The 25642-nt window shown below is 31.6% G+C and overlaps 1 protein-coding gene across 1 annotated transcript in view; it reads right to left on the bottom strand.

Moving 5' to 3' along the window:
* Positions 1 to 25642, bottom strand: part of Dus1 (Dihydrouridine synthase 1) — an 83907-nt gene that overhangs the window by 3992 nt on the left and 54273 nt on the right. The window contains exons 6-10 of the mRNA XM_085822329.1: positions 21873 to 22017; positions 17007 to 17109; positions 10619 to 10710; positions 5713 to 5900; positions 1060 to 1140 (exon numbers count right to left, since the gene is read on the bottom strand). Of these exons, the coding sequence (XP_085678455.1) occupies positions 1060 to 1140; positions 5713 to 5900; positions 10619 to 10710; positions 17007 to 17109; positions 21873 to 22017 (609 nt within the window). The remainder of the gene's footprint in view (positions 1 to 1059; positions 1141 to 5712; positions 5901 to 10618; positions 10711 to 17006; positions 17110 to 21872; positions 22018 to 25642) is intronic.

Here is a 25642-nt window from a genome sequence, read left to right as displayed (position 1 = left end):
GTTCAAAGAATTAAATAACTCAAACAGCAATTAACTCTAGAACTCATCTCCTAATTAATTTTTCTTCAATTTAAACCATAAATTAATATCTTAACTCTAAACTTTCATCTACCTGGATAATCCCTCCCTACCCCTACCTCTCACTTTTGGCTATCCCTCCAAAATTGAATGGCAATGAAAAGAGGCCCCTCCCAGAACACTGAGGATCTCTTGCCCACCAATCACCTTTCTTCTCCTTGGCTGAAGATTGTACTCACTCCTTCCCAGGCCTAAGATCTTTCTGGAATGGTGGTCAATAGATGGCACCATGTATGCTGCTCTGCCTAAGCTCTCTTCCAGCCTGACCCAGCTACGCACTCAACTACCGCTAGCCTTCAAATGTGAATATCTGTCGATTCTTGCCTCTGTGCTCATTTCAGAACTCCTGTCAACAACATTAACTACTTTTATCCATTACTTCAAGGACTTTTTATATCTTTATTCCTCTACTGTGCTCGACAACATTCAAAAAATGGGAAAATGTTGCTACACTGGGATAGGTTTCTAACTGGGTGCCCATTAAAACTGAACGTTCGGTTCACCAAGGCATCGCAAGACCAACTAAATTAACAAACTCGATCTTGCTTTGTGCTCATTGGCTAATGACCTGTAGTGGCATTTTATTCTCATTGGAGAACTGGAACACGTTTTTGGACACGTTTTGGATTCTCATACACAAAGCAGACATGCACCATATCTCAGTGATGAAATGACTTCAGTGTTTTATTATATGTATCTAGAGAAAAACAGGTGCTTTCAGATGCCAAAAATCACTTTTTGTGGGGCAAATAACAAAGTATTAAGCCAAGCTACATACAAATCATGAGAAATTTTAAGACTAAGAGAAAGTCCGGTGAAATATGTTAAAAATCGGGTTGGCGGAAGTAAAGTTGGAAATCAGGAGAGTTGGCAAGTCTAGGTTAGACATTCGTGTAAGTTAACAGAGAGATAAAATTAACTATACGTTTAACACTGTTCTAGCAGTTTTAAATAACATCAATAATAAAAACTTTAATTTACCTTTGCAGTCCAGCTTTTGCTTACAAGTTTTTTCTCTACAGCAAGCTTTACACAGTTGATATGCACATTTTGTACCCTTAGGTAAAATGAGTAAATATTAAAATAATACATACCTTTTAAACCCTAATTATATAAATGCAGTAAAAAGTACCAAACACATCATTCAACTAAAAATCAGTACAGAAAATATTATCTTATGATTTCAAGAACAAATATTTTTAATGTAATACCTTCTATGCTGAGATAAAAAAATTAGAAGATAATTTAGAAAAGTAAACATCATTAAATAGCCAGCTTAATTGCATTAATACCATTTTATTGTTGCATGATGACAGAAATTCCAAATAAAGTAAAACCACCACATTCAGAAAATTTGCAATTAATTTATATGATGTAAATAAATGGAAACAAGAGGAACTCAAAATTTCTTATAGATTTTTTTCATAAAATTCTGAATTACCATTTATATTCAATTTCCTCTGTATCTCTCAGTGACACCCTGTAAAATTTGAGATTTGATTCATAAAACATGTACAATTTACATGACTGCCAATTCCTGAAATGATTAAAATTTTTATATGTATCTTTGTGCAACTTGCAAGACTGTCAATTAGTATTTATTGAAATTACCCAAACACTTTTATATGTATCACTCACAATTTCCAAACAATATAAGTATAGTATTGGCAAAAAGTATGTCAGACAGTGCTCATTTGGACTGTTGCATGGAATAGATGATGAAAAGCTATGAAATAAAGAAATATCTTTATTTTTAATGAATTCAAGTAAATAGGATGATATAATCAACAGAGAGTTTGTACAGCTATTGTTAAAAATTATTAAATATGAACTCTTAAAATCATATCCATACAGGTCATTATGTGGCCTTTATTTTTTGCAACCACAGTTCATAGATATATACTTTCAATTATAAAAAGGAGTAATTTTCCTTTAGTCAACTATGGATGTCACCAACAGATGTTTTTCATTTTATTGATGGTACACCTTACTACCTTAAAAAATTTAAACATCTATAGTAGAGAAAATAAAAATATATTTAAAAAATAAAACACCAATAACTTTAATTCATTTTATTTTAACTGCAAAAAAGAAATAATGTTTTAATGAGAAATAATGCCATAAACTAAAAAATATTTAACTTAAACCTCAAAGAAGTATTTGTAACACATACACAGAAAATGATGGGAAATGGTTTCAATATTGATGATGCCAACTGAAATACTATTTGGCGATTTATCACTTGCACCTGGCTACAGAATATTTTAAATGTTGCAAATATTCATATTTTGGCATTTTTAAATTTCAAAATTCAATTTTGTTAAAAACACAAAGTCTAACTTTTTATATAGTTATCTGATTCTCATAGCTATATTTATTATACAACAAAAAATAAACACAAAAAATTAAGATTCCTGCATAATAAAAACTGACTAAAATATTCAATTTTCAGAATTTGTCATTTTTGCCATCTTTTCTGGGCTCTCCTTGAGGGGATTAGTTAAAAAATAAAATAACTTGTGGTTGATTTTTTTCCCTCCATTAATGTCATTAAGTAATATTCTTTTGTGATTAGCTAGTACATAATATTCTTTAATTTATGATTTTATTTCATAACGTATGCTAAAAGCGCTTTTGCAGAAACATTTTATAAGTTTTTAAAATGCTAAGAATACATTAATATTATTCAGATGCAGTTTTAGTACTTGCACACAAAATCATTGTCCTAGAATATATATATATATTTTACAGTTTATGCAAATAATGTTATGAATTAGTTATACGCATTCCACTGTTTTTTAAAACTCTGTAAGATTCTGTGAATAACACTTTCCTTCTGGGAAAATTTTATCATAATATTTCACAACAGTCTGCCTAGCAGTGAAATCTATACACATCAGAAAGATTTTCCTAAATGAATACTTATTTTTCATTTATTCAGAAGCTATCACAAATTATGTACAAATTCAAATATTTTACTCTTTAAATTATGTTTAAACATGATCTCAAACTTTAAAATAAATTATTTTGGGCAATTTATTTTTTTTTTTTAATGTCTCTATCTTCTTCTTCTTCTTTTCTTTTTTTTTTTCCCCCTCAGAGTGAATATAAACTTTTAGAAAATAAAACTAAAAGGACTAAAGAGGAACATTTAAATATTAGATTTCATTATTTTTACAGAATAATTTTTTTTTAAATTTAAAAATGCAATAACACGAATCTTTTACCTATTTAAAGCATTTTTACACATGGAGGTATACGTCTATAACCAGAAAATGCAAAAATTAAAGCCACATTAAGGACAATACTTATGGACACTATGTATTTAATCTTTTAAACTTTACGTAATTACAAAATCTTTTGGATATGTGAAAATCATTCATTATTTAACCATAATTGCTTAACAAAATATTTCTTCTGTAATCATTCCTTTCTAAAATATTAGATGAAATATACTTTTCTCTTTTTCTTCAAGTGAATGTACAATGAGAATAAATAGTTAAATCAAATCATGACTTAGCACTGAAAAGAATTTGTAGCCCTATTATTGGCCACTTTTGTAATGGTATCAAATATCATCAAGCAGCTGTTCAGAACACACTGCAGAAAAGCATGTGCAGATCCACAGACATAACACATGAAGGACAGTGACAAAATATCAACTACATAAAGCAAATATTCTTATATACCTTGCAAATGCATACCTAAATAGCATAATCATTACCTAACTGCTATGGATAGAACATCATGTTTTGGGAGGGGTCTAATATTAGCATATTCACTGCTTATCTGCATCTCTTTCTGCTCTCTAATCATGAACAAAAATATATGTAACAAAAGTAGGCACAAAGTGTTTTGAGGCAAAATGAAGAGAAGGAAATATAATGTGTCGGCTTAACCAATTATAAGAACATGCAAAGAAGCAATTCAAAAAATTTGTTTAATTCCAAAATTTACTTTTTGCTCAATAATATTTTTAAAAATATGAAAATTATCATGGTGGCTTTAAAGTCCAAAGCTACTTTGAAAATTAATAACTTATGTAATACTAATTGTGAGAAGATATATTTTTTACTTTCTTGTATAAAGTAATGGAAGTACTGTAATCACGAAAACTTTGGTTATCACATTTCATCAGAAATATCCATTTTGACCAGTCCGAAATCCATTCTGACTATCTTTTTTACATGATGTCAATTCATACAGACAGAATAAAGGAATATTTATTCCAAAACAGATAGTAAAATGGATACGGAATGAATTTTTGTGACATCTATATGTATGTATGCATTTCCCATTAACTCAAAGACAATCAACCATAGAACATTAAAATTTCAGTTTTGTATATGTAACTGCTAAAACATCTAGTTGTGCACCTCCCTTTTTTAATGCAATCAGAAGTACCAAACGTGCACATATATATAGAGAGAGAGAGAGAAAGATGTGGGAGCACTAAGTTTTGCAGCCACCAGAGGGCACTATACAACATAGAGAACACTCCCTGCTTATCTGAAAGACAGTGATAGTAATGACAAGACTGGTCAAACCACATGAAGGTGGTGGCTTTTTACTTTTGTTCCAATTCAGTGAGCATAAGAAGGTACCGAGTGACTGTAATTATGTCAAACAATGCAAAATGTCATTATGTTAAACTAGGGAGAGGAGGTGCTAAACAACTGTTTTATTTTACTGTCTGTTATAATTATTAAATATTCTGTAGTGTAAAGAGAAGAATCCTAATTCCTTTTCAAACGACATCACCTATTTTTTCAACAGAAAAGTAAAGACCTGTTCAGGACAAAGAAATAGAAACGGTAAAAACAAGATTTGAAAATAACCAGGGAAGAGACAGGCCTAAGAGTGCCAGCTGAAGCGAAAGTTATCGCAATCAAAACTTTAATTGAGAATGCTTATAAATCTTTTTGTGGAATTATTAAAATGGTTGCAGAGGAGCAAAACTGAGCTTTGGCTGAAAAGCAATCAAAATTAGAGTGTAAAAAATTAAGTTAATTCAGTTTGAGACACAAACTGTTTGTTGAAGAAATCCAATACACAAATTATGTTGAACTCAAAATTATGGTCTCTTCTCTTTTTTTAAATAAAAATATAGAAGAAAATTTTCTAAAATCTGCATCATGCCAGCATAAATTCCTCATCTTTTGTTATTCATGATTAGTGTTTTTATATTTTATGGATAAAATGAAAAGTCGTAATTATATATGTGTATTTTATATGGAAAGATTAATTGGAGAAACAGATCAAAACCATGACTTTTATGCTAATTAATTTGTCATGTGAAATTATTAAAGCATGGTGAAACTGAAAAATGATGGTAAAGAAATTTAGCAATTGCACATAATAATAACTGCAATTAACTTTTAATAAGATTTTTGATATTAGAGCTATTATTAGCTTTTTTTGGGAAATGCAACAGTGCTAATCACTCTTTTCTTATGATTCATCAATCAATTTTTATACTATTTTCAGATATGAACCACATTTTTCTTATTAGATTGGATATAGCAAAAAAAAAAGTTACAGTTCCTTGAATTTTAAGATAGTAGGGTTCAACTGCATATACTTATAAAATGAAGGTGAAAATAAATATATTAATTGTCAAAAGTTTTACCTTAGGATTATAACAAATATTGCACTTCTCAAACATTTGCTTTTTAGCACCAAACTGTTTGTCAGGATTTCGCTGGAGTTTTTTTAACTTTTTCCTAGATAAAGAGTTTTCATCATTTGATCTCTTTTGAGGTATCACAGAAGGTGTTGAGCAAGTGGCAGAGTTCACTTCATTTTTCAAATTAACAACTGGCCTGCAATTATATAATTTTGTTTGAAGTTCTATATATTTGTGTAATAATATTAGCACAAATATATATTATATCATAGCTTTTTATGACATGTGCTTAAAATAAACACAGAACAACTGCATTGCACAAAATATCAATATGCATTTTATTGAATATACAGAGTATCCCTAAAAAACTGACTTTTCATTATTGACCCATCATTTACTTGTTTTTATAAACACATCAGAATAATATTCAAAACTGTCAAACTTATGATTAACATTTAATAACATATGAAGATTTAGAAGAGAGGGTAAGAAAGATACCCCAATGTGATATATCATTGCTAACATTAGAGATAAGTCTGAATTGAAAGGAACTCTTAACTACACTCATAAGTTATATTCCAGAAGCCCTCAAACACCTACCATTCCAAGAAGAGAAAACTGGAAATACTTTTCTATACCATGAAAATCAATACGACAATCGAACGAGATAGGAATTTCAAAATCAACCATCCTTTGCATATTGAAATGAAGTCATTGGTAAAGGCATCGATTTACATCCTTAATGAAGATGATCCTGACTGGAGAGTTGAATTTTGTGAATGGTACCTCAGCAAATGCAAGGAAGACATAAAATTTCCAGATAAGATTGTTGGGAGCATTGAGGCTACATTTAAGTTAGACTGATCAGCTAACCGACACATCTGTAGTTATATAGATCATCAAATTCCACATATTGCATCAGAACATCATTTGAACTCATCAGAAACTACAATGTTGTGTCAAATATCAGCAACTCAGCATGCTAAGACCATTTGTTTTGAAGCAAACTGTTACTGGCGAGAGTTACTTTGATTGTTTGCAGGGTTCATTTGTTCCATGCAATGAAGAGATGTTTGGAAATTATACTTTTTCCCCCAGGAAGATGGGGCAAATCCAATCTCCATTGTGATGTAAGGGCCTATCTTGATGTAGCACTTTTTTAAGATGGATTGGGTGAAGAGGTGCTGCTGAATTCCCTGCACACTCTTCAGATCTCACACAAATTGACTTTTCGGGGAAGGAGATATCTCAAAGTTTATGTCCCAAAGGTCAGTGACAATCAATGCACTAAAAGGTGAAATTTGGAGGCAATATGTCCCAGTTTCATGATACGGTATGGGATATTGATGCAATCACCATTGTCAATGTTATCACCATTGTTTGGAAAATGATAGAAATCAATGTGAGCATTAGTGAACACATACAAATATGTAAAATTTATTTAATTACTCCTGTATTTACAGCAATACATACCTTGATTAAAGTTAAATATAGATCTCATAAAATGTGAGTATATTTTTTGGACACTTGCACTTACTTTCCTGAAAAGATGACACATAGCTAGATTTTCACATGTACAGTTGCCATTGAATTGATTAATTGGCCATTGCCATTGAATTGATGTTCAATTGCCATTGAAATTTACACACTTTATATATATAACTGTTAATACTTAAATACTTTCAGCGGTGTTCTTTTTCAGAATAATTGCTAATATAATATAACTGTACATCTGTATATTTAAACATCTTTATGTAATAATATTTTCCCCATAAAAAAAATTTTAAAATTACACCACAATAAACCGATACAACACGTTTCAAATGTTTTTGTGTCAGCTAACACTTAAGCAGTCAGAGCAGTAAACATCTTTCTGCTAGCCAAGGCATAGGAAATCAAAAAAGAACCCCTGTGAGGAACCCTAAATAGAGTCTATTAAAGCAACCCTGACACTATTGATGATCTCAAAAAAAAAAAAAAAAAAAAGATAACATGCGAACAGCAATTTAAAACACTTTGAAAAAAGAGCTTCTTCGTGAAAGGTAATTTCATGAAAACATACCAAAAATTCTTGCAAGCAAATAGACACCATTTTAACAACTCCTATAATATCAGTAACTACTCACTACATCACAGAAATAAATAAAATGACGTGCATGATTTTATTAATCAAAGCTTATAAGAATTTAACACATGGATTGGCTACCTACTGCTGCCTGTCACAAAGACATCTGAAATGCTCTGAATCATATTAAACTGACACTCTTAACATGATCTTAAATCAACAATACCAATCAGAAAGATTATCCATTTATGCCACTGTTATGTAACTTGTTTGCTTCTAGTTTTAAAAAATATTAATTTTTACTTTGAATTTATTGGTTGTTCTCAAAGAAGGGTTTAAAAGTGCAAAAGATTTTATTGATTTTAATTGTAATTGCATTTTACTTCAAATAATAAGTTACAATGTTTAATCTCTTAACTTTTGAAGAGAAAAACTTACTATATTAATTTTTTATGAAAACTTAATTAATAATTTAAATTTGTTGCTCTTTTGATTTAATTGCTGTTTGATTAGTTTTGGTAAGAGGGGTTATTGTCCTCAATGCTTACTAATTTTAATTTTAGTTTCTTCTATTTATACTTAATAGTGTTTTAACTTTACCAATCAGAAGACTATAAGAATAATAAAAACAAGACTATAAGAATAACAAAATAAGACTATAATAATAATAAAAAAATTAACTCTTAATTTTTTTATTTTAATTTTTGCCCTTTTTTTTAAAGTACTAAGTCTGTCTGGCTATGTCTGATATTTCAACAACTTGTAACTATAAGAAACATTTTATGTAATTGTAAAGAATTAGGATATTATACTCTTATACTAGAGGCTGTATCTAAACTCCAGAAATGTTTGAAACTATTTCCATATCTGCTTTTTGTGGAGCAATTGATAACAACAGTGATGAAGCTGCCCCCTCTGATGTTAATTTTCCCCTCACCCCCGCTAACTGGAATCGGACTTGATCCAAAAAGAAGGAGAAACATTCTCTCCTTGCATGACTCTTTTCTAGCGTTATACAATAGACAGTAAACAACACTTGTAATCATCGCTATATTTTTTTTTTCTTCTAATACCTAATAAATATGTTATTTTGTGTGCTAATAATGATCGTGTTCCTTACATCCGCAGCTTAGATTACGCTTTATTAAGGTAAGAACTTTAATTCTGTTTTATTCATCTGCTTGTCTCGAATTAGCGAAGTTGCAATAGTAAACAAATGAACCACGCATACCTTCAACACTTTTGTGATGCTTGGCTTAGTAATTAGGAGACCTTTATTCTTGGATGATTTTGCGAGGATATAGAAAGGAATGTGGATACCAGCTTGTGATCGTTGAAAAAAGGAACTGACAGAGAGGCCTGGAACAGGAATGTGTTTACCATCTGGGCTGTTGAAGTGAAGGCTTACATGACATACCCCAGAACATGGTGTTAAGAAGGAACAAATTTCACCAAGACTGGAAACTGCTTTTAGATATCCTTGCTAAGACCCCACTGTTTTTCCCTGGACAGAAAGGCAATACATTTGCCTAAAACTGAAGAAATGGATTCTTCGCCAGAGAGGAGGGAGTTGAAGCTGAGAAGCTGAAGCAACAATGCTGAACAAAGAGTGAGCTGATGAAGAAGAAGAAAAAAAAAAAAAATATCAAGGAAGCCTTTGGTTGGTACTTCCAGGGAAGATCAAGACACTAATTGCCATTTAGATTTGTTAACTACAAGACATTTTTTTAATTTTTTTTTTTTAATTTTTTGGGTATATCTGCCTATGGGAAAGCATACCTATCTGGAGGACTTTCTAAGGGAAACTGGCTCATATGCATGTTACACATGGGGGAAAATGATGAAAATGCTCATGCAGCCAACCAATTCCTTTGGAACTGAGCCCAATGATAGTCATTCATGATAAACTCTGAATATAATCATGTCAATACATGCATAATTTACCTGAAAAAAAACTCAGTTCTGATTGAATTTTTATAAACTGCGATTTCAATGTCTTGACCAAAACAGGAACACTTATTGTATTACACTTTTTCTTACCATTCACAGAAAAACACTCTTCTTTTTTAATTTGACATAGTAGAAAAACAAAATTTAATTAGTGATAAATGAATAATTTACTTAGAAAGAATGAATAATTTTCTTAGAAAGATATAGTTTTAAAATTGCAACTTCAACAAAACTTATTAAAAAAATTTAGCACTTTTCAATGTATACTATTTTGTATACAACAAACAGACCACGAAAGCATTTAGCCTTAAAAAGTTATCATTTCAAATGATGCAAAATTCAATCAAGAAGCAAAAGATAACACAGGAGGTTTTCTTGTTTTTTGTTTTTGTTTTTGCTTGTTTAAAAGTGGTGGATTTTTATTATAGAATATTCAAAGCAATAAATGCTGCTTAAGTATAATATGTTATTTGTTTACAATGTGTAATAGTTTCCTGGATTAATTTTTTTTTTTTTCATATTCATTTCCCTCCCTCTCATCAAAGATCAACAGAACAAGACTCCACTGTATTTAAGATTCCTGTACCAAAACATTTTGGCTTTAATTTATATTACATTTCAAGTGCTCACAAAATAAAAATAATATTTTCATATTTAATAATAGTAATTTCTTATTTAAATAATATATCAAATAAAAAACATCTTTACATCAAGTAAAATTAATACTGTTTAGAAAAAAATTTAATTTGGAAGGGGGAGTAAAAAAAAATGTTAAATTCGTCTTATATTTAAGCTTGCATTTCTCTTATTTTTATTCAGACTACGAAATTCACAAGATACAAAAACAAGACAATTTTATCAAAAATTTTATTCAAGATAACATTAATTTATATACTTACGGAGGTCTCACATAAGGTTGACATATCCATGGTGGAAAAGGAAGGTTACTTTCATTAATGAGGTTTAAAGAGCTACCATCAGTTGACTGTTTCTATAAACATGGAAAAAAAAATCAAATCATTTAAAGAAATACCAGCATTATAAATAACATAACAGAAAAAAATTAGTTTAAAATAGCAAAATCATCTTACCTTATTCAATGACAGAAAAGCAAAAATTGCAACTTAAACATACCCTTAAAATTTATATACATACTTGCATACACCAATTTTTATTTGTTTATTGTGTATTTGCTTGCAGTATTCATGATTATTCACTATTCCCCCCCCCATTGGAAGTCTGTATACACAATGAACTTTCTCTAAAAGGAATGCATGTGGTTCTAGACAACTTTTGTCTTCTGTCGATGCAATTTTAAGATGATTATTGATGATGGCAGTCAGCAATTAGCATCGTAGATTTATCTTATACAAGGCTCTTGAGGACCATTAAAGAAAAATGATAGCATGTGATATATTTGTTCATTGATACTGCTATATTACTAAAATACTTAAGATCATGAAAGGATAGAGATTTGAAAACATCTCGGATATAAAATTAAATATTACACATATTTTGCAAACAGGTAGCTGCAATGCTTATAACCAGTGTTTCGATGACCTGAAAAAGCATTGGGAAAAATGTGCACTTTCCTCTAGTCGTTGTTTTGAAAAAGATAAATTTATTTGAAGGTTAGTAATCCTTTCCTTGTTTATAAGAAACAGTTACTTTATGGGAACACCTTGTATATTCGGTATACTTTTAATATGTGAGTAAATATTGTAACTATTTTACTTTTACGTGCTTGAATAAGTTCTCATATAGTGATTAATAACCATTGCAATTTTTAAATAACATAAACAGAACAAGAAATATTGTTTGTCTGTGGGACCTTGGCTATAAATTATGCTGCATATTGATTACACTTATCTGTTTGTCACTAAATTTGACTGCACTTCAAAATGTTTGGAAGCTCAAGAAAAAAACAACCTCATATTAGGCATAAATTTAGACAAAAAACTCAATCGATTTCGAGGGCAAACAGGTCTTCTCAGGAGAAAAGAAATTTGCAAAACTGGGAAGCAGCAGGCATGATGGTCCTATTATATACCCTACTACAGTAAAGCCAACAGGTAGCACTACCTGTCAGCAAAATTAGCAATGAAAATTTAAAAATTAAGTTAATAGAATTTTAAAAGCATTAGGAAGGACTGGATTGGACATAAAGTCATTACTTAAACAAGCTAAATCTTTGTGAATGTGAAAAGCTTCAAGAAAATCTAATTCACCAATGGAAGAGGCATTTTGGATAATTTTTTTAGACCCAAAATCAAAATTATTATTACATTCTCAACTACGATCAGCTATCGAAGACTTGTTAACTTCGAATTTTCAGACATAAGATTCATGTTCTCTGATATAAAACTTTTAGTTCGGCCAATATCTCTCAAACCACACCAACATGAAATGTTATAAATTCCTCAAGACTCTATGTCAGACATGGGATCTTTAAGAAGATGAACCATTATGCCTGCTACTTTCCACTCTTGCAAATTTCTTTGCTCCTGATGAAGAGGGACCTGTTTGCTCATAATTTTTTTTTTTTTTTTTTTTTTTCTAAATCTAAACCAAATATAAGGTTGTTTCTTTACTAATTTAAAGTTTCACTTTTCATGTTTCTCTTCTGATTTGGCTAAAGTAAAAAAATTTGAAATAATCTTTGCAAAACATTCTGGTAATATGCTTCATCCCTCCCCTATTCATGGCAAAAAGCATATGCAGTGGAAATTGCAAATCAATGGAACTGAATTCAGCACTGTATTTGAGTATTTTGTATTTCAAATTTAATGTGCAAATTAGAAATTTTAATGATTTTCTGAATTCTGACATCGTGCAGTTCAACAGAAGACAATCCAGCAGTTTTTAAATCCAATCTGCAATACTTGATCTTATTTCAGAGAAAATTTCAGTTGCTTTTTAATATTAATCAAGTTATGTTTTACACTTTTTTCCCTTGAATGTATTGCGAGTTTCAGTGTGTCTTTGTTGCTTCTTGTGGGTGTGAATGTAGTCTGACCTCACGCGTACTTTGTAACTCAAGTGCATTCTAAAATAACTAACTGTGTCATGGTATTCAAGACAAATGAACATGCCGCAAAGCGCCACATAGCAGTCAAACGGTTAACCAATATCAGCTTAGATATACTTATGCATCTACTCAGTATACATACAGCTTTGCAAAACAATGATATCATTCCTTTTCCTAGCTTTCACCTTCCAACATCTGCACACTGCTACGCCCACTTGCCTGAAATGACATATTCTTTTACCTGTGTATATAAAACTATTGTAATTGCTTATGATCTAAAAACTATCTTATCTACTAAGAAATTATTTGATATGTGCAAAAATAAAGATTGGTGATTTGTAAAAATCTAGCTTTGTTATCTTCGTCTGTACGTACTCAACTCTCAGCAATTATGACTGCAAGCTACTCAAGATACCGGATTCCTCCTACACAATTAAACTACTACATTTATGTATATATATTGTGATTTCAACTGTGCCATATTTTTATTTTTAAATTTTTGTTTATTAATAAAAAGACATTTGCTTTTTGAAATCACAATACCAGAATAAGATACAGGAATCCGAAAAAAAAGGTCAAGAATGTATTTCTGTTCTAATGTAACAGACATGGCCAAACTGCAGCTCACAAGCCACATCTGGCTCTTTGATCCCTTAACTACAGCTCACAAGTGGCATGCAATCTTTAGACTTCTTATATCCAACTTCTTAGCAAGAAACAGTTTTGTTTTTTAAACATATTTTAATCTGTAACTGAGGAGATGTGGTATCAGATACCACTAAAGATGTTGCTCCTAACAGCCCTAATCTATATTTAGTCTGATTGAGTGGATTCTTCAATTAGCTTCTCATTTTGTGACCTTGTTAATTCTTACCCACTGGCTAAAATTTTTTGCACCTGCATCATTTTAAAATTCTAGTCTTTTGCCTGAGAGTCATATATCAGACCACACCTCCTTCTCAGTTCTCTTTCCGTGCATAATACAGCTCATCTTCCAGGATTAAGAGTATATAGACAATTGGGTGAAAATGCAGATCCCAAAAAGCATTTTGGGAACTCCTTTCCACATATGAAATATTATAGATTATCATGAAATGGACAAAAGTGAAAACAGAAAAAAATTAGATATACATTTTCTGATACATTGAAAAGTGAAATTGCAAACATAAACATCAAAGAATTGAGAGCTTTTTCAGATTTGCTTATATATACATCCATCTTTAAAGTTAACCATGAAGATAATGAATATTTTCTGCAATGGATGGGATTGGTCATGACATTTGTCATGCAATTATATCAATCAAATGATTTAAATTCTAACTTCTAAATTTGTGATTTGATAACCCTAATAATATAGAGTTTCTGAAAAAATCGGATTCTGCAGCTCATATTTCCAAAGTGAACTGTCAGAATTCATTTATTTTGAACTGTCAGAAAGCTTATACTAGAGGCATTTGTGTTTGTAAGGATGAAATGCTTATTAGCTTCAGAGGCAGATGGCGCTTGTAATATGCCACAAAAACCAATGAAATTTAAATTGAAAGTCATGTGCCTAATCAATGTGTAAAACTAACTAGTTATACAATGATTATTTTTATATTGCAGAAAATATTCTGATAGTACTGGCATGGAAGATAGTTTGTAAAAATTCAACAAACTCAAACTGTTTTACGGTTGAGTAAACCAATGTACAAGACAAACAGAAACATAACGGCAGATAATTGGTTCTCTTCTATTGAACTTATCTCAAAATTAAAGAGAAATGGATTGACATATGCTATCTTCTCAATTAAAAAAAGAAAAAGAGAGAGAGAGACATTCACAAAAAGTTCTTTCCAAATAAATGAAGAGAAGAAAAGTTGACATTATATGGCTTACAAAGGATTTTATATTGATATCTCATGTACCGAAAAAATGGAAAGCTGTTGTTCTCATGCCGTCCGTGCATCATTCCAAAGAAACTGACTTTGAAAGCTAAAGCCAGAAATAATTGCTTTGTTGTTACTTATGCTCACTTATCTGACATGCAATATCAGCCCAAGCAGAAGATATACCTCGTGTAAAAGAGTACAAGATAGGCCTGTCGTTGGCAATAGCACTTTACAGGAGACAGTGTGATTTAGCTCAGTTCTGCTCCCCAATTTTGATACAGAGCACGAGGGAGATGGGTCCAAGGGTCTCCCATCCCTCTCCCCTTCCACCAAACCACACGAGAGACTCACCGCATATTTACAGTGCCACCATGCTGCACTGACACTATTACATTTGCAAACACCCATCTCTTCTCCAGGATTCGAACCCAGGCCCTTCGGCACGGGAATCAGCGACGCTAACCACTGTACCGGTTAGGCAACTAATAATTGCTCTTTACAACAGAACTAAAACTGAAGTCGCTTCACTGGATAAAAAATGCTCTGCATATTTCTGCAAAAGAAAAACAATGTGTTGGCCTATGGCTGCTATTTATAGATTGTAAAGAATCATTTAGTTTTAGACCAGCCAGTTTTGTTCAGTTACTTATCTTTTCTATCTTCCCTTATTTCCATTTCCTGCCAAAATGATATTTCACTTTTGCGTGTTATGTAAAGCAAGGTAGAAAGACACTATTTAAGCTCATGTCCGAGTTACTTCAGACACAGCCCTGTTCTGCCATTTGGCCACATTGTTTTTGCCGATTTAAACTTGACTACAGCTGTGCATATTAATTGCTGGTTTGTGTACATTAGTGGTTTTGCTAAGACCCAACTCTCATTGATTATCTTTGTGCAGCTTTGGCTGATTATTTAACTTAATTTTAATTTTTAGTCCAAAGGGTCCCTGAAGGACTATTGTTTTCGTTTCGTGATTTTGTGTTGAAAACTTTAAAAGGCTATATCACTTTTCAAATCGTTGCCACCAAATACTATCGCCCTGTATTATGTTTGAAGAAATTACGTAATGAAGAATCTGCATAATTGTATACGTTTTTCACATTGTGGTAAAACAACGGTACCTAAAGCTATCCAATTTTGAATGATGTAATCCTACAGCGAATATGAGCATCTGAAAGCCAAAATTTGAAATTTGTTTTATTATCGATTTCATATTTTGTAAAACTTTAACGAATTTTTGATTAACAAACTCAATGATTTAAAAGGGAGCAATGGCAACACTCTATGGGGGGGGGGAACACTTTTTTATCTCCAGCACACGGAACTGTGTATAGGAAACTCTCAAGATATGCTCATTTTAAAATTATTTTGCGATATTGCTGTTGAACTGAATTTTATGGTTTTGGTGCGAAGAACGTGATATTTAATATATAAAGGTAATGCTCAAAATATTTTTAAAAAAGCCCCTTTGAATGTAATTTAAAAATCTGAAACATTTTTTTTTTTATTTATTTATTTATTTATTTATTTATTTTTTAACCTTTTTATTTTGAGTTGCAGCGAAAAGTATAAATTTGTAAGCACCAGGAGTGCCATCTGTAGATTTCTTTGACTTGAATAAAAGGGTATTTTCCCTCTTCTTACGTCTTGTCATTGATACAAATTGAACATAGGGATAGTCGCTTCACAGTTCAAGTAAAGATCTAGCAAGCAAGGTAAAGTTAATTTTAAGAATATGACAAAATTATAAGACCTGAGCACAATAAACTCATATATTTTGTATCAAAGTTATTCTCAAAACTCAGTTATGATAAGAATACAGTTTTAAAAGTAACAGTAGTAAGAGATTTTGTCCTTCCTAAAATTTGCAAAAGAGTTAGAAATCCAAGAATACAGCGCTAATTGTGGATGATATGAAGTGCATTTTAGGAAACTAAGTGGAATCACAGGATATCATGCCAAGCTCTGAATTAACAAAATTGTATTCAATGAAAATATGCCGTCTGTGGCTTCCAATGTAAAAACTGAAAAATTTATGTATAAGCTGTAAAATACCAATCTGTTTGGAATGTACAAAAAAATTATATCATGAATGTGCACAAGAATATTATGAATAAGATGATATTCCTTTCAAGAACAGAATCGTATGACTGATAGTTATAACTTTTACTGTCCTTTTTTTATGCTTCAAGCAACATTTATATTTTTCATAATAATTTTTAATTATAAAAATAATAGTTATTCTGGTTTATTTTGCATAAGATTTTGCAAGTGTTTTTTCCTTTAAAAAATCCATGTTGCAGAGAAGATGTTTTTTGTGTCGACCTCTTTCTTTGTAAAATGTTAAGTTTAAAAACATCTTCTAAAAAATAACATAAATTACCTTACTTCATATTTATTCTTTAACTCTAAAACAGCAGATGAAAATTCCTCAATATTACTGGCAACAGCAAATTTTTGACGTATTTCTTTGTTTTCTTCCATAACGAGGCTGATCCAGGAAAAAAAAAAATAAATAAATAAAGCATATAAACATTTCACATCTTTCATTCTTAATTTATTTTATAACAAGAAATATAATATCTTCTTATTTTAGGTAAATATCAATTAATCTAAGCATCTTTAAACTAACCAAAGGTTTCTTTGCTAAAATTTAAATAGAATTAGCTAAATTAAAATTTTACAAAAAGTATCTAATTTGTTTGAAACATGTGAATCAATTTATCCATGAAATGGGAAGAGTTTCACATTATGGGTACCGACTAACGCACCGAATATACACAGCTGGCCACCATAAATGCAACACCCTGAAGGAAGCATGCAAATAACATGAAATTTACAACATGTATTAGCGGAGGTGAGATATGCAAATGATTAGAATTTCAGTGCAGACACACATTACGTGCGCCTGTGGCGCCACTTCAAAGCACTATTTAAGGCTTGGAGTTTTCGACAATTTCAAGTTTCAAGTTTTTGACGATTTCAAGTTTTTCTTGTGGAATGATTAATTATGCCTCGTAGTAAACAGCGATCATTGTTCGATCAAGTATCCGAGTTCTACAGAGGAAGGATAGTGGCCTACCGAGAGTGTGGATTATTTTTCAGGGAAATCAGTAGTCGTGTTGGACGAAACCGAACAACTGTAATGCCGATATGTGACCATTGAATGCAGAAGGGTACGATGGACCGACGTGTTCAATCGTATCCACCTCAGTGTCCAACAATGGCGGCTACTCTGGCTACTGATTCTGGAAGGAACTAAATTCACAGAAGTCTATAAATTTAATCATTTGATACTTGGTCAACATGTTATCTACTAAATAAATTTTGTTGTGATATCTCTTGTCTTTCTTGGTGTTGCAATTTGGGTATGATTGTTATACCTTAGCTTTAAAATATTTTATTTCAATTAAATCTGTTTTAAATAAATATATATGCAATGGCAGCCTTTTGTTTTAGGACACAACTTATGCTTACTATTTTTTTAAGTTAATTAATAATTTGGATCTCCTCAGAGCAGTGATTTGCATGGGCTCACAAGTCTGCCTCTTTATATATGTATCAGTGAATTAATATAAGCAAGTTATTTTTCACAAGTCTCTTCACTTTAAATATTCTGCTTTTTAAATGAAATAAAAATTATGCATGAGTACTTTCTTCTGCAGATGGCTTAGATTTACAAAAGTTGTTTTATATTATTAACTATTAATTTTTAATGACATAATCAATCTATTTCTGTCAAACATCAAATTTTAATGTTACAAAATAATGCTCCAAGGGAAGATAAAAAAATAAGAGACAGCCCCTCAACAAACATGTACATTGCAAAAATAAATATCTTATCTGTTTTTAAACATATGAACTAAGTTGCTTGAAACATATCAACAATTATGATACTGATTTCATTATACACTCTTCCGTAAATGTTTTCTGGGCTCACAGGACAGACTGGACTACCTAAAGATAACTGCTTGGACTTCTTTAGCAAAACTGAAGAGTGCAACAACTGGAGATGTTGCTGGGGTTCAGGTACTCATTATACAGGGTGGTTATAATTAAAGTGACCCTATTCAGACACCTGTAGAACCCGTTCTGCTTATGGGATTTTGATGTAACTTGGTATATACTTTATATGGATTATCGGGAAAAGTTTTCTGCAATAAAAAAATAGTTCAAATTTTGACCACCAGATGACAATTTTCAAAAATTCCTTATGCAAATTAGTCAAAACTATAAAGAGACTTGCAGCCAGAGCCTGAAAATCATTCTGAATGCCTTTGTCATCATTAATCATGCCCTTACAGAAGAAAGATCGAGCTTTAGTGGTAAAACTGTTTTATCAGACCACTGTCTTCATGCAAGATGGAGCAACTCCCCACACTGGGCGTGAAGTCAAAGAACTGCTTCGTGCTAACTTTGGCAAGAATCACGTAATATCCAGAGCTTTTCCGGATGCCTGGCCTCCTCTTCACCCGACTTCAATCCCTGTGATTTCTGGTTGTGGAGATTGCTAAAAGACTGTGTTTATGGAGGAGGAATTAGGACTTTACCTCAGTTGAAAGCAAGCATTACACGCCATCTTGCTGAAATCCCTTGAGAGTTACTTCACACTACCATTGAACATGCTATAATGAGCTTTCAACACGTAATTGATGTCAATGGAGTACACATTGAGCACATTCTGTAATTGAATAAATTTTAATGATTCTGACAGATTTTTGGGGTCTTTCTTTAGGCGCCACAATTCCCCTGGTGGTCAAAATTTGAACGATTTTTTAATTATTATTATTATTATTGCGGAAATCATTTGCCCATAGTCTATATAACATATATACCAAATTTCATCAAAATTCAATAAGTAGAACGGGTTCTAGAGTGGTCTGAATAGGGTCAGTTTAATTATAAACCCCTGTATTTGCCTCGTACCTTTGAGAATTCCAGATGCAACTTCTGCTGATCCCAAAGAAAATGAACTATGGATCTGCCCTTGAATTCAGACAAATTAACTGATACAACATTTTTAGCCACAGTTGACAGATTAGTTATTTATCAACTTTCAGTCAGCAAACTGCAAGGATGGTTTTCATCTAAAATGATCAAAAGTAAATTTAAAATCAACAAAAAATTGGACATCTTTGTTGATTTTAAATCTGTCTTTAATAAAATTTGGAAAAGAATGTCATTGTTAAAATAGCTGAAATGAGTATCTCTTGATATAGCTTTAAGTAGACTAAATCATTTCTTAGTCAAAGATTCAGAAGGATCAAGTATGAAAATGTAAAGTCAAATTTCCTTTAAACAAGACAGTGTCTGAGACTCTATTTTAAATCTTTATATATATATTTTAGCATGAAAAGTGCTACTATTGGCAGAACATATAATTGTCAAAATGACCAAGTACTGCTTTATGTAGATGATAGGATTTGATCTACAGATTACCAGGCCATCTGCATAATGCAGATGCTTGAGGTTGTACATTAAAAACTTGAAAGACTCCTTATGTAATGTACTTCAAGCTTGCTGAGCAGTCAGATGAAAATGAAATGACAGAAAGTGTTGAGAACACTACCTTTCAGCTTTTCACTGTGAGTATCAAAAGGAACATGCCTTCATTATAAAAGTCAAGCTCTGTCAATTATTAAAAATTCCACATACTTGAGGATAATTTAAAACCCAAAACTAGTTGTGAAAAACAAGAGTTTGCATTAGAAAGAACAAAATTCCTGAAAAGACTTACTGAAATTGGATGGAGAGCATTACAAGAATTTTGATTCATGCACATAAGTCAGACTTATTAGATTATAAGTCTGAATTCTTGGTTATAGATTCTGAATCACTGAAGCAGCAAAATGTATTCTGATGCAATCAATGGAACTGAAAACCATTACTGAATCATTGTTTTATAGCAGAGAGACTGCAGTTTTAATTCTAAAGAAAAACTATTCAGAAAACATTATCATTGTTACAATAACAATAAATTTGCTGTGAACAGGTTAAAAACACATTTTTCTAAACTGTACAAATGATATCAATGTTAGACTTCAAATGCAAGATACTAACAAAAAGGCATTTTATCAACAAACTTGTTGCAAATCTTTTTTTAAAAATTACTAGAGCAAATTTTAAATTTGTTGTTACACAAAAGAAAATTTATTCTGAAACAGAGTAGGAATCTTTTGTAATGACAACTAGATATGAGAGACAACCACTTTCTGAATGGCAACATATTTACATTGTAGATTTTTGGATGCCAATACAGGAAATGCAGGTGCTGAAATTTCCTCTCAGTTCTATTCACTTGACATACTTGTGGAAAAGTAATATAATGCATACCCTCAATGGTTTAAACAGGTAAATTTTTGCAGTTTTCCTTGTTACTGAGGCTTTGAACACAAATTCAGAAGAAAAAGTGATCTTTATTGATTCCCAGACTTCCACTCAGGTCTTGGTGAAAATACATAATTCCTCTTTAACAGCCGAGGCACTTTTTATAAAATTGATAATAAAAAGAAGACTATTCTAACAGTACATTTCAAAACTATTGTGAGGCAATAATTCTTTGAAAAGCTTAATAAATCAGTCTTATTATTACCCCAACCAAATTTTCCTCTTCCTGAAAAACTGTAATGTAGTCAGCAAGTCTAAATTCAATCTACTAAGGCACTTCTATTGTAAGTAAGTATATTCCTGACTGAACAGATTGGGAACATCTTCTAGAAGCAAAGCACAGAATTCCTCCTGATTTACCTAAATGTGTTAGTAGAGCCTGTTTTTAACTCCTTATCAGCCATGATTACCATTAGCAGCATCAGAATAAAACTGGAGTGATGACTTTCCCAGCATCTCCACTTTATGAGAGTGATTTTATGACACGACAGTATACTTTGCTATGGGTTCTGAATTAAAGGATGTTGATACAAGAATACTTTTCCTAATGATGTTTCTTATTTAGATTGACCACAAGATAATGCTTGGTGAAAAGGCCCAGATTAAGTATGAATGTTATGATGGTTATGAAAAATCTCTCGCTTACAACACATGCTTAATCAAAGATGAATATTTTTTTCCAGTTCTGTTGCACAAGAAATAACATATTATGGCAAACAGTCACATGTTATTCTATAACTAAATTTAGATATTATTTTATAATCAAATTTCAAAACTTCTATAAATCCAATAAACTTTAACAAAATATAATACTAAAACAAACTGCTTTCATACATTGAAAATAGGGATAATAAAAATTTTACATACCAGTGATGGCAAAGTTTAAACATATGCCCACGTACATATGACATAGGGCAAGGATATTGCTTTACAAGTTCTAAATATTCCATGGCCATGTCCCAAATAAAAGGGTTAGCACCTTGGAATAAGGCTGGATTGTGAAGACTGCCTTCTGTAACACAAATTTATTGAAATTAATATAATAATAGATGTTCATTTTAATGACTACATTTTTGCAACAGAAAAATAACATTACAGAGGTTTCATTGCAGTAAAAATGGATTTAGTATAGTACTCTCATCAGCTGCATTAAGATTGAGATTTAGAAAAAATTCTATACATACAGCATGATAATAAATGATTGGTGACGTTAACATCATAATTGGCAATAAAATAATATATCAAACTTTATAAAGTAATAATTATTTCTAAAAATTAAAAGTAAAATAAATAAAACTAAAGCCCACAAAAAGGGGGAAGAAAGAAAAATGTTAAGAGATTCTGTACCAGGTATTTTAAAAAGGATGACTAGAAAAAGTTCACAGAAGAAACTTCACAGTCATGATTACTCGCATTAATAAAATCAACACAGATGAAAGTGCACACTGATAAAAGCCTACACCAATGAAAGTGTACGCTTCTAAAAGCCTATACTAATGCCACAGTGATATATACGCTACTCATGATAAAATAATTTTCTCAATATTTCCAGTTTATACGAAGCAAATTCTTATGCAAAGTTCTATCATGTTAAATGAGTTTCAAAACAGAAATAAGTTCTTAAAATTTCCCTTTTATTTTATTTTTCATAAACAGCTTTATATTCTGTACATATATATATACTAGCTTTACCCGCGGTTTCTCTCGCATTGATGTCCTTAAATAAGTTTCAACTCCGCATGAATTTTAAAAATACACTCCGCATCAAATTTCAAAATAAAGAACATTAGAGCACATTAAAATGACAAAACAAATTTTTTTTATCACACACAGTAAAATGTAAAGAATATAAAATGTAAATGCAATTTTTCAAGCAACAATAACAGAAATATATAGCACGAATGAATAGACCTTTAAAAAAATAGGAAACAAAACATTAAATATATCACAAAAGTTGAAATGTTGAAAATAGTTTCAAGTACGTTAATTAGAAGTTATTAATTTTAAAATGATTTTCTACATGTAAATTTGTGAACTTTGACCTTTTCGCCAACCCTACAGTCAATCGAATACCAGCTCCCCCCTCCATTGCTTTCGAATCACAGCCTGTCAACAAAGCATTAACAATAGCAAGCGGAATATATTGTTTCATCTGTGATTAAGCTGGAAATAATTAAGCGACCAAAAACAGTTACACCACCATTGTTCCTATCATTTAGAGAGCAGCACAAGTTTCTAAATTTCGAGAAATTTGGATAATTAGATCAAAAGATTTTTATCACCAAATTACTGTACCCACACGGGAAGACTCAAGAAAAAATCCCTAATGCCGCTATTGAGTTGCTTTAAATTAGTGTTTTCAGAGTTTTTAATTAATATCTCAGGTGATTAAAGTCGTACGAAGATGAGAATGGTATCGATGGATTCTGACAAATTTTTGGAATCAGTGAATATGTGTCTCGAAATTCAACTAACCACCATTCCATTGATATATGTGAAAATATAAATTGGCATGTAGCCAAATCCCTTTAATAGGGAAAAACCCAACAAAGTAAGTGAAAAAGGTAGACAAAAAGTAGTTTCTAATTAACATTTCGGCTAATTAAAGCCATACGAAGACATTTTATAACCTATAACCTTGAAAATTTCAAGATGATCGGTTAAGTAATTAAGGTGTGAAAGTGTAACAAACAAACAAACAAACAAATTCACATTCACAATTATAATATTAGTAAGGATATACACACATACACTGGATAATGAATTAAAAACTCAAGATCAATATTTTATTGGATCACCTTTCGCATGGATAATGGGTCTGAATCGCTTCAGCATCGAGTCTACATGCTTCGGGAGTGAATTTATGTCTAGAAAATACCCTGGATTGGCTATGTAGCTTTTTAGATCTTGTAAATTAGATGGAAGAGGAAAGTGCTGTTGGATGTGTCTTTCCATCATATCCCACACATTTTCTTAAGAAAGATTAAGATCTGGGCTATGTGGTGGCCAGGGAAGGTGTTGGAAGTCAGACTGATGTTCAGTGAACCAATATTGAACACTTCTGTCATGATGTATAGTTGCATTATCGTCCATGAAGTATCCACTGTCATCAGGGTAAAAATGCAACATTACAGGGTGCACTTGATCTGCCAGTATATCTAGGTATCTCATGGCTGTTTGCTTACCCTCGAGGAACACCAGGGCACCACTTCCATGCCAGCAGAACATGCCCCCATGTAATGATACTTTTACCAGACCCTTGCACAGTACAAGTAAGGCAAGGTGGATACATGACTTCATAGAGTTCCTGCCAAATTCACCATTTTCTATCACTGCAAAATAAGCTGCAGTGTGATTCATCTGGCCACATTACCTATTTCCAATCCTCAGATGTCCAGTGTCTTCTTTCCCAACACGACTGCAAACGAATTCTTGTACGTCGAGCAGAAATGAAAGATTTTTCTCACAGGCACCTGACTATGCATTCCTATCCTCTGCAATTCTCTTCACAGGATTTGAGCTGAAATCTGTTGCGAAGAGCCTTGGTTGACGATCTGTGTCAGCTGAAGCACAGTTAGAGTCACTGTTCTGCCATACAATTCATCGGAGATGCTTTCGATCACTCACTTGGAAAACTGTGCACGAACTGCAGTTACGTCTGCTATAATGGCTGTGGGTTCTGATTCCAACTTTTGAAAACCTTTGATATGGCTGCTTTTGAGAACCTAGTGAGATTTGCTGTCTTTGAGGCCCCTGCTAGGCACCAAAAATAAGCCCTTTTTCAGATGGTGAAAGATCTGTCAGTTTTTCCGTTTTACATCATTCATCATGAAAAGCACTCTTACACCTTACTTATAATAACATTCTAACCATGTCATAAAAAAAATTTTTGCATACTTCATCCCTAGCACACATTCAAATAAAAATCTAAAAAGTTTCTAATTCATTAGCCAGTGTGTGTGTGTATATATATATATATATACAGGATTTATTAGAAAAATAAATGCACACTTTAAGAGATTGTATTTGCATACTGGTTTCAAAGCTGATTTGAATTTTCCTTACAATATGTAGTGTGGTGTTTGCTGTATGGTGTGGTGTTGTTAATTACAATATGTGTTTGGTACAATATGTTGAGAACATGACGATCAAAATTGCTTTAGGCAACCTTGAAGAGCATCACATAATGCAGGAAATCAGTATGCTAGAGGTCCTTCATCAAGGACTTACAACAGCATGTTGCTCAAGCAACTCTGAACAGTTGAGCTATGTATCTATCCATTAATAATATTTGAGCACTCTAAGTAACTGTGCAGGTAGAGGGTTAGGAAGATCGTATTAAACCTAGCCTAGCATATGATGTGTACGATTGTATTACCCTATAATTAAGTTTTGTACTGCCGTACTATAAAGAGTTTTATTTCACTAATCAAAAAGTACCATACAATTATTATCAGCACCTCAATTTAATATTAAAGAAATTGTTCCATGCAATGCTTCACAGATAAATTATGTTTATTAAACATAACATAAAATTAAGCCATTCGAATTTTTTACACAGTTATAGGATATCTTTCCAGAATTCTATAAAGTTACACTTCATAGCAGCAAAAATCTGAAATTATTACATAAAAAAT

The sequence above is a fragment of the Stegodyphus dumicola genome, chromosome 8 (genome assembly GCF_044657685.1).
Source record: "Stegodyphus dumicola isolate Sdum_Otavi_A_Nest chromosome 8, ASM4465768v1".
Taxonomy (NCBI): Eukaryota; Metazoa; Arthropoda; class Arachnida; order Araneae; family Eresidae; genus Stegodyphus; species Stegodyphus dumicola.
The sequence above is the reverse complement of the archived record's forward strand: the minus strand, read 5'-3'. Positions and strand labels throughout refer to the sequence as shown.